The 15,570-nt window shown below is 49.0% G+C and overlaps 1 protein-coding gene across 1 annotated transcript; it reads right to left on the bottom strand.

The window, feature by feature from the left end:
* Positions 1-8,315: 8,315 nt before the first annotated feature.
* On the bottom strand, positions 8,316-9,360 carry FPOAC1_007301 (uncharacterized protein; the record flags this gene model as incomplete). Its single annotated transcript, XM_044851769.1, has 2 exons — positions 8,316-9,035; positions 9,100-9,360. The coding sequence occupies 2 exons, from the start codon at positions 9,358-9,360 to the stop codon at positions 8,316-8,318; spliced, it is 981 nt and encodes a 326-aa protein (XP_044710481.1).
* Positions 9,361-15,570: the final 6,210 nt, after the last annotated feature.

Here is a 15,570-nt window from a genome sequence, read left to right as displayed (position 1 = left end):
AAATATTGCAGCCCAGATCCTCGAGATCTTGGAGAGCTATGAGATACTCGATAGGGTGGGGTACATCACGCTTGACAACGCCGGGAATATGGATACAGCAATGGAGGACATTGCGGAGGCGCTGGGATTCGATCCGAAGAAACGGAGAGTGCGATGCTTCGGCCATGTGCTCAACTTGGTGGTGAAAGCCCTGTTGTTTGGGTACAAAGCTGAGGCTTTTGAAGCAGAAATTGATGGAGAATCTGTTTCTGGCGCTGCCCAGCACGAGATCTGGCGAAAGAAAGGTCCCATTGGGAAGCTCCATAACCTGGTCCATTGGATCCATCGGTCTGACAAGTTGACCTATCGTCTCCGTGCGCTGCAGGAAGAACTTTTTCAGCATTCTGACAACCCCAAGATTCGAGCAAGGAAGCCTGTCGACGTTGTTCGCGATAACCAGACGCGGTGGTTGTCGACCCTGTATATGATGCGACGCGGTCTCTTGTTGCGTCCTTTTCTGGAGGACCTGGTTGAGAAGGTCACGCTTGAATTCAACAAGGAATGCCGCAACGGGGCTAGACGGAGGGAAGAGATACCGCTCTGTCTCCGGGAGGAGAGTCTTCTTGGGGAGAAGGACTGGAAAGTAATTGAGTTGATGGACAAGGTGCTGCTTGATTTCGAGGAGGCACTCCGGATGCTTGAAGGAGATGCTCAGAGCCGGGTACGTAAAGGTGGCCGTATTGAGGCATATGGCAATATGTGGGATGTTGCTTCAACGTATGAATTTCTGATGGAACGTCTGGAGGAGTGGAAAGCAGCAGCAGAGAATTACCCGGATCCTGAGCACTTCAGGATAAACATCAACCTGGGGTGGGATAAGTTGAACGAGTACTATACGAAACTGGACGAGACGCCAGCTTGCTATGCTTCCGCCATTCTAAATCCGGCCTCACGTTGGGGATATTTCGAGAATACGTGGACCGACAAAGCACAGCTGCCATGGCTTCAGGAGGCAAAAAGAATGGTGAAGACTCTGTGGGAGGAAGAGTATAAATCACTACCGAATGTTTCGAATTCAGATGAGGAACCTCCATTCAAGCGTTTAAAGGCAATGAGTGCTCTCGAAAGACACCGAGCACACAGAACTTCGTCTCTAGCAGGCAGATGTCCTTTGGATAGGTTAGTGAACGCAGACCATGATGAATATGACCACTGGCTGTCGAGTCCGGACGTTAAGAGCGACCCTCTTGTCACGGATCCCATCCAATATTGGTGGGAGAGACGGAAAGATTACCCTCGACTGTCGCGAATGGCTCTTGACCTGCTTTCGGTACCGCCTATGTCGGCAGAGTGCGAGCGTTTGTTTAGTGTTGCTGGGCAAATGGTCTCACCGCTGCGGACTCGACTGGAGGCTAGCACGATAGGGATGACACAGACGCTAAGGTCATGGGTGCGGAATGGCCTAATCGACGCGGTGGATACGTTGGTTGACGTATCAGATGAGGTTGGGAGTAGCATTATATGGGAGACAGAGGAAGATGGCCGAGACGATGGCGAATAACGTGTTGGGCATCTCGGGGGGCGTATGAGGTTCAACATGTTCAATTCAACGCCACCAATTCAATTTGCAGATGCGGTGGTTCAACTCCACGGGCCAAATGCTGAGTAAGCTGTCAACGCAACGCCACGCGAGGGCGAAATTGATGGAATTGAATTGATCGCCAGCCTGCCTCTGCTGCTCCAGTACAGACTTCCGTGTCCGACTACGTTTCTTGATACCACTCTGAGGGTCGATCTGGTGCTTCTGTTCAAGATGGTTTCTCACTCCAGACGTGCCATTGATAATAAATAGCTCTTGCTTGTGCTTTCCGGCTGCACACTTGTGGCAGTAATACACTTCTTTCTTATCACTGTCTCGGATGTAGCGAAGACCATACTTCCATACATGTGATAAGCCCAGACGGGCTGCTTTCTTTGTGGTCTTTTCGCGATTCAAGTACGTGATATTGTCTTGTACAAATTCGTCTGGAGGCTCGGGATACTGAAGGGGAGCAGGTGATGGCGTCGAGACAGGTAGTGTGGGAGCAGGCGATGGTGTATGAGACTAAGCAAAGTACTCCGTCACTCTTGGCCCGAGAGACGAGCAAAACGCATACATGGCCGAGCTGGAAGCGATAGCAATGGTCCTGAGGTGCATGCCCGATGGGCTCCGACACCGAGAGGTGATCATTGCAACAAGAAACCGATCGGCGCTACAAGCGATTATGAAACCTCGGCAACAGTCAGGACAAGGCACCATCCGGGAGATCTACAAACATGCCGAACGAGTTGGAAAGGGTGGAAACACCATCACGATGCGTTGGGTATCGCCCACGAATGACTCTTTCACACTGGGAGCAAAAGCAAAGACCGAAGCGCGAAAAGCCACAGATAGCGGATGCAGAGCAACGAAACCGCTGTACCAGGCCCGATCGACCCGACTGAGAGTACTACTAGCACAACGTCGGCAGCACATGGTGCTACCTGAGAGCGTAGGCAGCTATTCGAAGCAGCTCGATAAGGCGCTGCCCGGCAAGCACACGCGCACACTATATGACGCCCTGAAGAGACGCGAATCCGACATCCTGGTGCAACTACGAACGGGAATGGCACGGGTCAACAAGTATCTGCACAGAATAGGCGCAGCAGAGACAGATACGTGTGATTGCGGCCAGGAAGAAGAAACGGTGGACCATTTCCTCTTCCGATGTCCACGGTGGGATGAGCAACGAGAACACATGCGAAATATCGACGGGGAAATGATGGGTAATCTATCATTTTTCCTGGGAGGCAAGACGGCGGAAGACGGGCATAAGTGGAGGCCGAACCTGGCAGCAGTGCGAGCAGCGATCAAGTTTGCGAAAAGCACGGGGCGTTTGGATGCTACACGGACATGATAACATATGTTGAATACTGGTGAACATGAGACCGGCTAACCGGATGACCGAACTACCGGTCAGGGAGCTGTCTCAGCACTGTAACAACCTCTTAGATAGGTCATTACTGAACAGATAGAAATAGGGTTCCAACCCAACCATCGGACAGAGACAGGAACAACAATAATTCACCTGAATATCTGACAACATACAAGATATACTAACAAACCAAACGACATAATACAGCAAGAACTAATATAGTACAGCCTCTGGTAGACAGACCAGGCTTCAGCCGCTGAAGATGGGACGCTGAACACTTGGAGAATTTGGCCTTCAAGCAGGCCTGTCGCAGGGACAGGCGAGGCTGGGAAATGTGGCGAGGAGTAGGGATTGTGATGTTTGAGGGTTATAGGGCTAGAAGTCGGAAAAGAATGTAACGAGACTTAATGTTGTGGGCCCTATGAGGCGTATCCTCCCGGGCGGAATAAATTCATTCATTCATTCTGGAGATATAAACTCGAGAAGAACTCTCATCTCAATAATGAACAATCAAGCTCAATAAAATATATTTTCACCCAGCACTACTGCGCAATATAACAACACAACATAACCAAGTTTAATCCCGGCATCACAATCTACGCTTCCCCGTAGACCGTAGGATGTAAAATTTAGGGCCGATTTCTTGCATCAAAGAAACCTCAGAGTTGGCCGATTTTGCTCCTGACTTGACCCCCACGTCCCCTCTCGGCCCGAGGTTTTTTCGCGGGGTCGTGTGAGCTGTCTTGCCGGTGGCAATGCTGTAGTTAGAAGGCTCAATAAATGAAATTTTCACGGGGGACTTTATTCTTTTGCCCATCCTGTCTTTTTTTGAATACATAAACCATTTACTCAACATGTCACGTCCTCATGACCCGAGATCTCACGATCTTCGTCGCTCAACCCAGTCAACCTCAGCTCCACCAGATGTCTCCCAGCTCCCCAAAGGTCAATGCCGCTACATTCTCACGATACCGGAACTAAAAGGCCACCGATGCGGATGTATGGGGTTTCATCATAACACATCTCTTCCTGGTGCAACATGTTACTGCGGTCATTTCGCATGCTTCCACTCTCCTCACTCCATTCAAAGGACAGGCGACGACTTGTCAATTCTGAAAAAGCGCGTAAGGGATCTGGAGGCAATGCTGCAGCAAAAAGGCAGCTATCAACCAGAAAGCTTGGTCTGTAGGATCAGTGACCTTGAGGAAACAGTGGAGAGTAACGAAGAAGAGTCAGCCATGCGAATGAAAGCTTTGTATCAGAATAGCTCAGCGGCCTGGGAGGTCATAGAAGCTTTACAGCAGCGGATCAAGACTCTGGAGACATATTGTGGCCTATACCGGGAGCAGATGGCGGCGGCGAGGAGCCAGTTGAAAGAGCTGTATAATAGGCAGCTGGAGTTGATGGATGGTGAAGAAAGTTTGGAGGAAAGACTTCATAGACTGGAGGATCCAGGTGATATACTACCGGCGTTTCCAACTCCTAATATGGGCTCTTTGCGTATGGATACCCGGTAGAGATAAACAGCAAGATGAAGTTAACGGGCAGACCTGGAGTTCTATCATGAATCATGCTACCACGACGAGGACATTTCGCGGATGTTGTAATTAATAAAGAGCAAATAGCCATTGCGATTTTAAATATGTGCCATACTGTAGAAACTGTAATTTCGACACAAACACTTGAATAAGCTATTTATAGGACACAAAACTTGTCTATTAGGTACCCTCTGACAGTGCCTCACAATTTGCCAGCACACTATCGGAACCCGAGGCATCTTCAACTGAGCATACGGTCAAGAGAAGGAAACTGAGAGCCATAGCAACATGGGATCACTTTCGAGGAGCTCAAGGCGACGAGCCACGCGCAATCAGCGGCAATTTACTCCACTACTGCAAGCGTTGTCGCAATCCATCTTGGTCAACCCACATATCTGGCAACGCCCGCTATCACCTCAAAAAGGCTCATCACATATTTGTTCGGGAGGATTCAAGCTCTCAAAACAAGCGTCAACTAGCCATCGAAAATGCTTTAGCAAGAACAACTGCCAAGCAGCTGCAGCAAGTCAGAGAGCATGAAAGGAACACTCTGCGGAGTGTAATCAACGTCGACGCCTTTCGAGAGGCACAGATGCTACTGTCCGCACATAGGCATCTGCCGCTGGACTTTGTAACGTGGCCAGAATATCAGGCACTTCTAACCGCGGTAAATCCCGCCATTCAAGAGTTCCTGACTGATTCTGGTAACACGGTTGCAGCAGACTTGGATAGGGCATACGATGCGCATCAACAATCCGTTAAAGAAATGGCTGGAACATGCCCGGAGCCTCGTACACATTGCTATGGATGTATGGTCTTCTCCTCAGCGCAAGGCATATGTCGCTGTTCACGCACAATGGGTTGACGAGGCCTACAAACCCCGCAAAGCATTGTTAGGGCTACCAAACCTCCGCCGTTCTCACGCTGGCGCGGCAATGACTCCTCACTTGATGGGTATTATCCGAAAATACCACTTAGCACCCCGAATCGGGTACTTCACTGGGGACAATGACGCAAAAAACGACACTTGTCTCCGCCAACTTGCTGTTGGGCTGTCACAAGAGTACGGGCTTACATTTGATCTGGCTGGCGGAGTATCGGCCCAATGGGTAAACTTCACAACATTGCGGTGTTCATCCGTAATTCCACGCTGCGCAACGATGCATGGGATGACATTGCAGGAAAAGCGCTTGGAATTGACAATATCACCCGTTGGAACTCATGGTTCAAATTACTGGATGCGGCTATAAGCCAAGAGGGTCCATCCTCACGCACGATGATTGGCAAGTACTCAAAATGACTCACGAGTTCTTGCAGCCGTTTTACCAGGCGACCTTAGAGCAGCAAATGGAGTGGGCATCAATAGATCAGGTGCTAGAGAACATGGATATTCTCTTCCTGCAGTTTGAGAATGCCAAGGTAAGTCATGGACGGGCAGTGCGATCTATTACCAGACTTGTAGTAATTTTAAAGCAGGTCAAATACGTCAACAACGCGCGTATGGTTAATTCCGTTCACATGGGTTGGTGGGTTCTCTCGAAGTATTATGAAGAGAGTGACAAAAACCCCATATATGCCACGGCATTATTGCTCCATCCAGAAAAACGCCGGAGGTACCTTGACCGCCACTGGGCAGAGGAATGGCGACAGACCGCCATTGCTGGTGCACGACGGCATTGGGCGAAGTACAAGGACCGGCCACTCTCGTCGGACTCCGCGGCTCGGTTGAGTAACGAACGACGGGAAGTAACACCGTACGAGCGTATCAAGCAGTCAATGAGTGTCTTGGATGAACCTGGTGACGAGGATGAATTCGAAAAATTCGTCAATTCTCCGCCAAGACATATGACGACAAACACGCCGCTTGAATGGTGGTGCCGAGAAGAACAGAGGATTGAGTACCCACGCTTACACCAAATGGCTATTGACATACTAAGTGTACCGGCGATGTCAGACGACCCAGAACGGGTATTCTCTTGTGCAAGGCGGACAATTTCCTGGGACAGGGCACGACTCTCGACCGATACCATCGAGAAGCTGCAATGCTTGAGTAATTGGGTGAAAAATGACTTGATCCGTAAACTCTACGTTGCAATAGACGACGAGATAATGGTTGTCGCAGGCGACGACGACGACATCCCTGACCCTTCACTACTATATTAATAATTATTGATAAGCTTAACAATAAATATCAACATTAGGCCATAATAATAAATGCATAACAATATGTCAAAATTATGTATTTATTTATTATTGAGATGTCTGCTCTCTTCGTCAGCACGGCCACGGCGCAACCGGCAGAGCTCGGTCAAACTGCGGCATCTACAATGGTCTTGTCGAGGCCAAAAAGGCCCACAAAGCACGACCGATACGGTGCTTTTTTGACAGTGAGCCAGCCAAGCTAATATCGATCCCTACAATCGCTGCTACTTACAACGACGAGATGAATCATGTTGACCGAGGCGACCAAAGACGGTCATATCTTGGCTACGATCATCCTATGCGCCGAGGCGCTTGGCAAGCTATTGCTTGGACCTTCCTACTGGATGTAGTGCTAGTAAACAGCTTCCTCTTACAGCTACATGGCCAGCCGGCCTGGGACCGTTACACGAACCAGAAGAAGTGGAGGGAATGCCTCTACAACGAGGTCTTCAAAGCCTTCCACTCGGCAAGCCAATCAAGGCAGCTTTTTCGAGCTGGAGACGAATTCACGCCTGCTACACAACATAAACATGTCCGAAGAGGGAAAAAAGTCAAACTGCCACGCTTGCCAGGGGCTTCAGTTAGGGCGGCCAAGGTCAAGAAGCTCAAGAAGGCCGTTGGAGCCGGTCAGTCGCAATAAAAGGAGGCGTCAGACCGTTTGGGGGTGTCAGCAGTGTAATGTAGCGATTTGTCACTCGAGGGATTGCTGGTACTTCTATCATGGGCTAAAATAGGTGGGATGCTAGATATCTATGATTTGGCTCATTTTAATTGGTTGCACCACTCTGCCGTGACAATTGAAGGGATAGCGACGTCATCAAGAAAAAACAGGTTGGAATAGTGGCCGGTCAAGTTGCTGTTGCTTGCGCCGGTCCTGGTCCCGGACTTTCATCAAAACACCTGCTAATATGTTACCGTAGGACTTATAGAGCCTCAAGCGTGAATAACATTATAGAACTATACCGGAGATTCAATCGGCGTCCCAAGTTGTACGCCTTCTTGAGAAGCAATTAAGGGACCTGCTGGAGAAGGAATCGTCGCGCCTGCTCGTGATGATGTGGCAACTGGTGTTCCCAGCAGAATAGATTCTTGTGGGTTAATTGGTGTACATAATTGCCTGGCCAATGAGAGCAGAGGTTATGCTTTCAAGTTATCGTCGTAATAGAAGTCCTTCGGACTGAATTACCCAATTTGTAAAAGCCCCTGTGACTTCCAGAAGTAGGTTTCGGAGGCTAATGCTCCACCCCCACAACCATCTGAATCTAATAACGGTTAAGTGCCGTAGTATTCCAGGGGTAAGCCCCCTGCTTGGGTTTAACCAGTTCATTTTAACTCTAAAAGCCAAGCTCCCAGAACCACAGTAGGTTATCAGGTAGTTTACCAATAGAAGTTTTCCCATCGTATCATCATCCTTTTGTAAATCTTTTAGCATGTCATAAGGCAATACCATGCTTTCACTGTGTAAGTATAGTCGTGTCTGACTGCGGTAAAGTGAAGATGACCTAAAACTATTTCTCACTAAGCCTGAGAACATATGTAGGCATTCGATGATGCTGCCTACTCCACGGTCGAATATAAAGATGAGGACTGATAAATGTGGTTCTACTAGGGTAAACGGCAGCAGTTATAACATGTAGAGTGATTAGTAGTCAAGGAGAGCGCCAACTTCAGAGCACGCTGATCTTAAACGAAGTTCATCCCAGGTATCCCACCTGCTCGTTGTTTCCGGGAGTGTTGTAGGCCCATATTCCCTTCCAGCCTTGCAGATCAGTTCATCAATGCCAATGCCATTCGTAACAGTAAGAATTTTAACAAACTCACTTCCGACATCAGCGGTAAATGCTTGCCTTGCCGAGATTAGCATGGCTTGGCCTTCTCGAAGTTCTGTCCACTCAGTCTGGCCTTTTAACTTTATCAACATTGTGCCTTCAACGACGCAAAAAAAATGATCGACGCTCGTGAAATATAGCCACCGATCAAGGAAGGGTCTCACTCTGTGTACACGGGAAGTCTCCATAGCTGAAATGGAGAACTTCCCTTCGCACTGGACCTGTCTCACAAAAGGTCGTGTTATTACACCGCCGAATATCCATCGCGGACACGTGGTGGCATTCAGGGAATATGGGCGAAGAAATGTTGACAAAGAAGGATTCCAGTCTATGGGCTTCATCAGATCGAAAGGATGGTGCCCATCAGCAACGTCAATGTCTTTAGGGTCAGGAGTTTCAACTCCTATTAAATGTTGAAATACCTCGTCTTGCTCCTCGTTTATCGTTTCCAACACAGCGGTTGGGTCTTCCAGGGTAGTGAGAACCAGCAATTCTGATCCGGGCATTAATGAGTGATAGCCGTAGACTGTTCCCTGGTAAATCGATTAACTTTCCAGTCTCGAGGATGCAGAAGCTACACAAACAGAACTCGCTTACTGGTGGTATGAAAATGAAATCCCCACGATGCAATTCTTCTGTTTTGTCACCGTTGAAGAACAGGAAGCACCCAGTCCAGACCACAAAGGCTGCATAGGCGTTATTGTGAGAGTAGAAACGCATCGCTTCATTTGCTGGGTTGGGCGTAATGTGGAGGATGGCAGTCTTGGCCGTGTTTGCATCTGCAGATCTGATGATACGGCCTGCACTATCCTTCTCGGGCATTTCAATTACCCCCTCGGTCAATCGGAAAAGTTTCATAACTGCGGATTTTCTATTTAGAATAGGATACTGCGGGTAGCTCAACTGGACAAAATGCCAAGGATATGGATTCCAGCTGCACTTTTGGAGAACAGCGGTGCTATAACAAATAAAGTTGATAGGCCTTCGAAACTCGTTTCAGATGTAGTGATTGCGATATTTAAAATGGAAAGGAACTCTGCATGAGATGTTTTTTTTCTAATCCTGGATTAGTACGGCAGGGTAGAAGACATGGAAATCCAGGTATTTACCACCAAGACAGATATAGATTGAACTGGGAATTTCTTGGTAGAAGAGACTGTCGCTTGGAAAATAGCAAGTGGTCGATATTGAGACTCCATTGCTGAGCTGTTACGCAACTTATAGTTGAAGCTCAGATGACTCTCGGGACAGCCCCACAGGAAACGCGCGTGCAACAAGGTTAAGAACGTGGCCGTAGCAACGCATGCGACGGGCCTTGATATCAGCCGATCGGATCAAAGGGCCGAGCTGCCGGTAGAAGTAAGAGAGACAGGTATCGTTCGTAGTCACGTTATCAGAAATGACCGTGCCAACCTAGGTACTATTCACAGACGATTTGGATCAAATCGGCCACCAAAATGGGGTAGTAAAATTTGGTCCAAATCGCTTTGGTCAAAGCCGAGTAGCTGATTGGCTGAAAATAACCCCAACCCCACACTTGGGGTTAACTAGCGTCAGCTTGGGGCGGCTAATAGGCGGACGGGTACCCGTCCTTCTAAAATGGGACGGGTCCCGTCCCAATTGCCATATTCAGTCTAGCCCTCTCCGCTATCGGATTGCCTCCCGCTGTGCAATTCCACTATCTCGAGTGGTTTTACTTGAAGTCCCATTAACCTGCTATGTTTTTTTTCAAAGCAAGTCGATGACTTTGATTTGAACAGCCTTGATGTATTCAAGTGATACATCCACGCTAATAAACTCTACTAGAACTACGGCTGAACTACAATACAACTTTCTTCCTGTTCCGCAGCAGAATACAAGGCTTCTTGTTCATCGATATCCCGCTGAGCCATCTCCCAAAGCTCACCCATACCTCTTCTGCTTGTAAACAGTCGTCCGTTCTCGGTCTCCTCAGCTACTCGTGCTTCGATGCGATCAGTCTCTGCTTTGTACCAGTCTAAGTAAGCCATCATCTCTTCTTTAGTCCACTCTCTCAGACCCGTCGAGGTTTTGCAGTACCTCCCCATCTGCTTATAATCAAGGCACCAGCTGTAGCTTGCTTTTGGGTATCCTAAAGGCAAGCCCATTGCTTTTCGATACTGGCGATTACCAAGCCAGGTTCCCGGGGGTTGAGCCTTATACCAGTCCTCTCTTGACTTGACGTATCTCTGGTGGATGGCTCGTGGATCGTCATACATTAGATGTGTAGTTGGGTCTGAAGCTGGGTCTCCCGAGGTTAACTGTGAAGATACCGGCGGTGTATACATAGACGGTGCAGGTGATAGATGCCGAGGTTCTGGAGTCGTTATGTGTCGGTCCACCTGCTCTGTTTCGATGGTCAACTGGCATGGCAGATCTTGACAAGTTAATTCAGGCTCAAACTCGAAATTTTCCAAAGTCGTGATTGGTTGCCACTGTATTTCGTCGAGCGTTTCCATCGCTGGTGGCCTTGGCTCCTCCGGGACCGCAAAGGGTATCCACTGAAAGTTTTCTGAACACGTCTGCGGCTGGTCTGAAGATACGACTGGCAATGCTCTTAGTTCTGAGTATCGTAATGGACACTCCTTAGAGTTCCTTGCGTGACCTAGTATATGAAATTTGCTGCACAAAGGAGGGTTTCGTATCGGCCTTGCGTTTTCGATGACTTCGAAGCCACTAAGTTCTCTTCTCACACTAGATAACGGCAGAGACGAACTCGCAGCCACTGGATCGACTCGCTGGCAGGGTTCTAAGAGGGGTCGCCGATTATCTTTCCGAGTCAAGTGCCAGTGCGGATGGAAATCTTCGAGTTGTAGTGCCTGGTCTCGAACTAATAAACCCTTCAGCTTGTGAGCGCAGGGTAGCCCTTGTGATCGTGAGAAAGAACCAGTACAGGCCGACAAAGGAGCAGAGCCTTCATGCAATAAAAGATTTCGTTGCTGCTCAACTTTTCGCAAAGCTTCATGAGACACCCAACCACGTACTGCACCATAGAGGGCACTGGAGAGTTCAATAGGGGTCCTGATCTTCTGCTTGGCTTGGTTCGACTTCAGCTCCGCCAGTTGATTCAGTAGTGCATGTTTGATCGATCGCCAAGCTTCGAACAAGTCCAATGTAGATACTTTGAGGTGGCTCTTAAGCAGCCAGTGTATGCCTTCAACTCTTGAAGTAACGACGTTGTCAAAGTGGGGGTGTTGATTGACCCACGCCTTCACCAGCTTCTCTTTGTATTGGTCAAGCCAGTTTGTCTTGATATATCTGACTTCTTCGATATAGTCCGGGAGATATTTCTTCTCAAACTCGGACACTCGTTCGTGGAAAGTTTGTTCATTCGGTGACTTGATGATCGAATTCCAATGGCCGTAAAACTCATTCCAAGCCTCTATTCTCGGGTTGTCCCCTTGAGTCTGGCGCGTAAATCTTGGCTGACAGTAGCGGAGAACTGCCTTGTTAGCATGCCAGAGACATAGCAGCGGCCTTGACGATGGGAAGCAAGTATCGACAGCATTCATACATGCTAGGCAGCAATCAGTCAAGATGACTGAGGGATGCCTAATCCTGTGGTTTTCGCACAACGATCGGAATCGATCTAACGCCCAAAAATAGTCTTCTTCACATTCCCCACTCAGGAAAGCGAACGTGACACAGAACGAACGTTGACAAGAGTCGACACCGATCAAGTCCAAAAGTGGCATGCCGTATTTGTTGGTTTTATATGTACAGTCTAAGATTAAGACATCCGGATATGCCTGTAGGTATGCCACTGACTCGGGATGCGCAAATAGAACAGCTTTGACTCGACCGTCTGGACCGGTTTGAAATTGACTCCAAAACCCTTCTCTAAACAGCTGATCAGCAAGTGCGTTAATGCTGCTTTGTCCTTGACACACTTCTCGTCTAGCATCTGCAATACGATTGTAGATGTCCTGTTGTGTTGCTATCGTGTCGGTGTTCTGCCGCATGTACGTTCTAATTTCTTTAGGGGCTATCCCAGCCTTGGCAAGGCCAGTCAGTTGAGACAGGTGCTCCTTGGACATTGTTCGAAGTACTGGGTGGGCAGTGGTATCTTGGCTTGGTTCATGGTTATGTAGTGAGAATCGGCTGTCAGAACGGTGCCGCAGAGTCCAGGTACTTCTATCTTTATTCTCTTTCGCCAGTATAGAGAACTCGCAGCCTGTTATTCGAGTTGTCGTCTTGCGTTGACGTTCTCTCGAAACGATCGGATGGTTACGGCGACGATCACACATGTACGTGATTGTCCTCCTGCCGGTTTTCTCCTTAGTTGACCTTCCAGTTATGAACGCGTAGCCCCTGGTCAGTGTGTCCAACAACCAAGTAAAGCAAAATTTGGACCCTTTTTTTTACTTGGTTAACAGAACCCCTTGCTTGACTTGGTTTACTCGGCAACAGCGGCTTGATTTACTTGGTTGGTTGACATTACTCGACTATTTTTCATGCCCTGTATAGCTACGGTGGTAGATCTAGGCTAATATTCCGCTTCGAAGCAAGTGCTTCTGGCATTCAATCGCTGCTACCGTGTCCGAACTGAGCCGGTTCCGTTCATCCGTAATGACCTTCTTTGTCTGTGAGAAGACGCGCTCACATTCAGCGCTCATTGCTGGGCAACTGAACAAGTCAAACGCCATCTTCGACAGGATAGGATAGTCAGATGCATGGCGAACCCACCACTCCAGAGGATCCTCAACATCCAGATCAGCCTTGTTAGTCCTCGCCATAAACTCATCCAGCTCAGACGTCAACTTTACCCGCTTCTTTCCTCGTGTAGCTGACATCGCAGTGACAGCAAGCCTCTGCCGACGCTTACGAGCTTGCTGAAGTGGATCAAGAGCGATACTGTTGTCAGCAATTGCTTCCTCCTCCAGCTCCTCCGGCTCCTCCTCTTGTCCTACTCCGTCCATTCGGTCCGCTTCCGCAGCTGCTGCCTCGTATTGTGCAAAAACCTCCTGTACCACTCTCTTTGCGCCGCTGATCCATTGCCTGTTGTGACTCCATTCAAGCTCGAAATAGGTAAATTTGTTAGCCGGATGTAGGGCAACTGCACACCGGTATGCAGGGGTGGCATCAGTGAGGCCAAAATATTCCTCAAGCTTGATACGAGCGGCATCAATAGCATGGGAATAGTACGTTGACACCACGTCAGGGTGATCATCTGCGAACTTCCCAGCCTCTTGGAGCTTCTTGAAGAGCACATCCAGCGACTCGAGAGTCTCGTGAAGTGAGCCATGTGATCCTTCCGAGCCAGATTTGTTAGCCCGGCCCTCCATGCGTTTTGTTAGATCCTTGAAAGGTTTGAGGATATTGAGGAAGTGATCGAGATCAACCCAATCCTGCGGAGTTGGGATATCTTGTGAGATATCGTATCCTTCGGCGACGATGCGGCGATAGTTGAGAAAGAAGAGATCAATTGCGTGGCGGAGTTTCAGAGCTCTCTCAATCATGGAATATACAGAGTTCCAGCGGATACCACCATCGACCAGGACCCTGGTGTAGAGGTGTTCGATACTGCCTTCGTCATAAGCCCGCAGGATGTACTGTTTCAGCCGCTCCCGTCTCTGGTCGCTTCTGTTGATCCACACGCAGAAGTTATGGAGCTTGCCAATACAGCTTTGCTTCCTCCATATCTCAAACCGCTCGTCATCGGATGCAGCGCGCAGCTGTTTCTCCAGCTTGCTAACGCCCTTGCCAAAGAGAAGAGCTTTGACGATGATGTTCAGCATATGGCCGACGCACCGAAGGCGGCTTTCGCGGTTGATTGTCGGGTACTGCTCTGCTAGTTCTTGGATGCATACATCGTTGCTTGCAGCGTTGTCCATCATGAAGAAGCCAATGATTGGCGAGACGTCGTAAAGTCGATGACGGTCGACAACACTTTGGCAATGTTCTCACCGGAATGAGGACCCTTTAGAGGTGGGAGGTCTAGAAGAGCTGTTTGTAACTTGTGGCGCTCATCCAGGAAGTGAGCGACAACGGCAAGATAGTTTGTCCCTTCTTCAGATGTCCATGCATCCATCGATACATGGACCTTGCTTTTGGCGGATTGCAGCTTTGTCCTTAGCCAAACGCGTCTCCCACCATCGCCAAGCCACTTCTCTTTGACCCAACTGCCAAGAGTAAATGGGCTTCTGGGAAGGATCTTATCGATATCCTCCAGATAATTGATAAACATCTCATTCGTCCGCTGATGAGTCGCCTGACGAAATGTGAGGCCAAGGTCAATCACCCAGTCAGTAAAATCGTCCTTGAATTTCAGGTCGTTGAACACCGCGCGCCGGCTTCCGAGGTATGGCGTAAGGCTTGCTGTCCTCTTGGCTATGCTGAAAGGATCGGCTCCTATGGCTTTGTAACCGAATTCTTCCAGTCTGTGCTGCTGTTTAAGGTGATAATTGATGCTGGTCGTGCTCTCACTGGCAAAAGCGCAGCATCGTGATGCCCGCTACTATGGCAATACTTGCAGAGCCAGAACTTATTGTTCCCATCTGTGGTAAGCTGTGCGCCGTGCCTGTAGATTGCTGAAGGCTGGGATTTGGAGTTGATGGCGCGCTTGTGGGGCTGGCGGTATCGAATAGATGGTACTGGCTTCCTGTTGTAGCGGATTTTGTCCCAGTCGATAGGGAAAGGGCACTGAGAGGCGTCCGGCGCACCTCTTTCGTCAGAAAGCCTTGAAGGGGAGGGCTTATCGTTAGGCACATGGGTTTGAGTTGAGGCGGGGCTAGGAGTGCTCGGCTGGGCGGGGCCGAGCGACTCAGAAGGGGTCCTAGGAGGAGTGGTTTTTTCGAGCCTTCCATGAGGCTTAAAGAATGGGCGCGAAGACATATTTGGTTTGTTCTTCAAGTTATTGGACCAAATCGGCAGCCTTGGCTCTGTGGAAAGGTTGGAGGAGAAAGAAAAGGAGATCCTCACCCATTTCATTTAAAGACTGGGCCAATCAGGGTGCGCTGTCTTCCTAGCCTGCCCTATTAAGGTTAGACTTTGTTGGCCACTTTCCCAATCCGGTAACTTAGTCGAGTAACTTCAAGTTAACTCGAGTAA

Source organism: Fusarium poae, chromosome 2 (assembly GCF_019609905.1).
Source record: "Fusarium poae strain DAOMC 252244 chromosome 2, whole genome shotgun sequence".
In the NCBI taxonomy this organism is placed as follows: Eukaryota; Fungi; Ascomycota; class Sordariomycetes; order Hypocreales; family Nectriaceae; genus Fusarium; species Fusarium poae.
The sequence above is the reverse complement of the archived record's forward strand: the minus strand, read 5'-3'. Positions and strand labels throughout refer to the sequence as shown.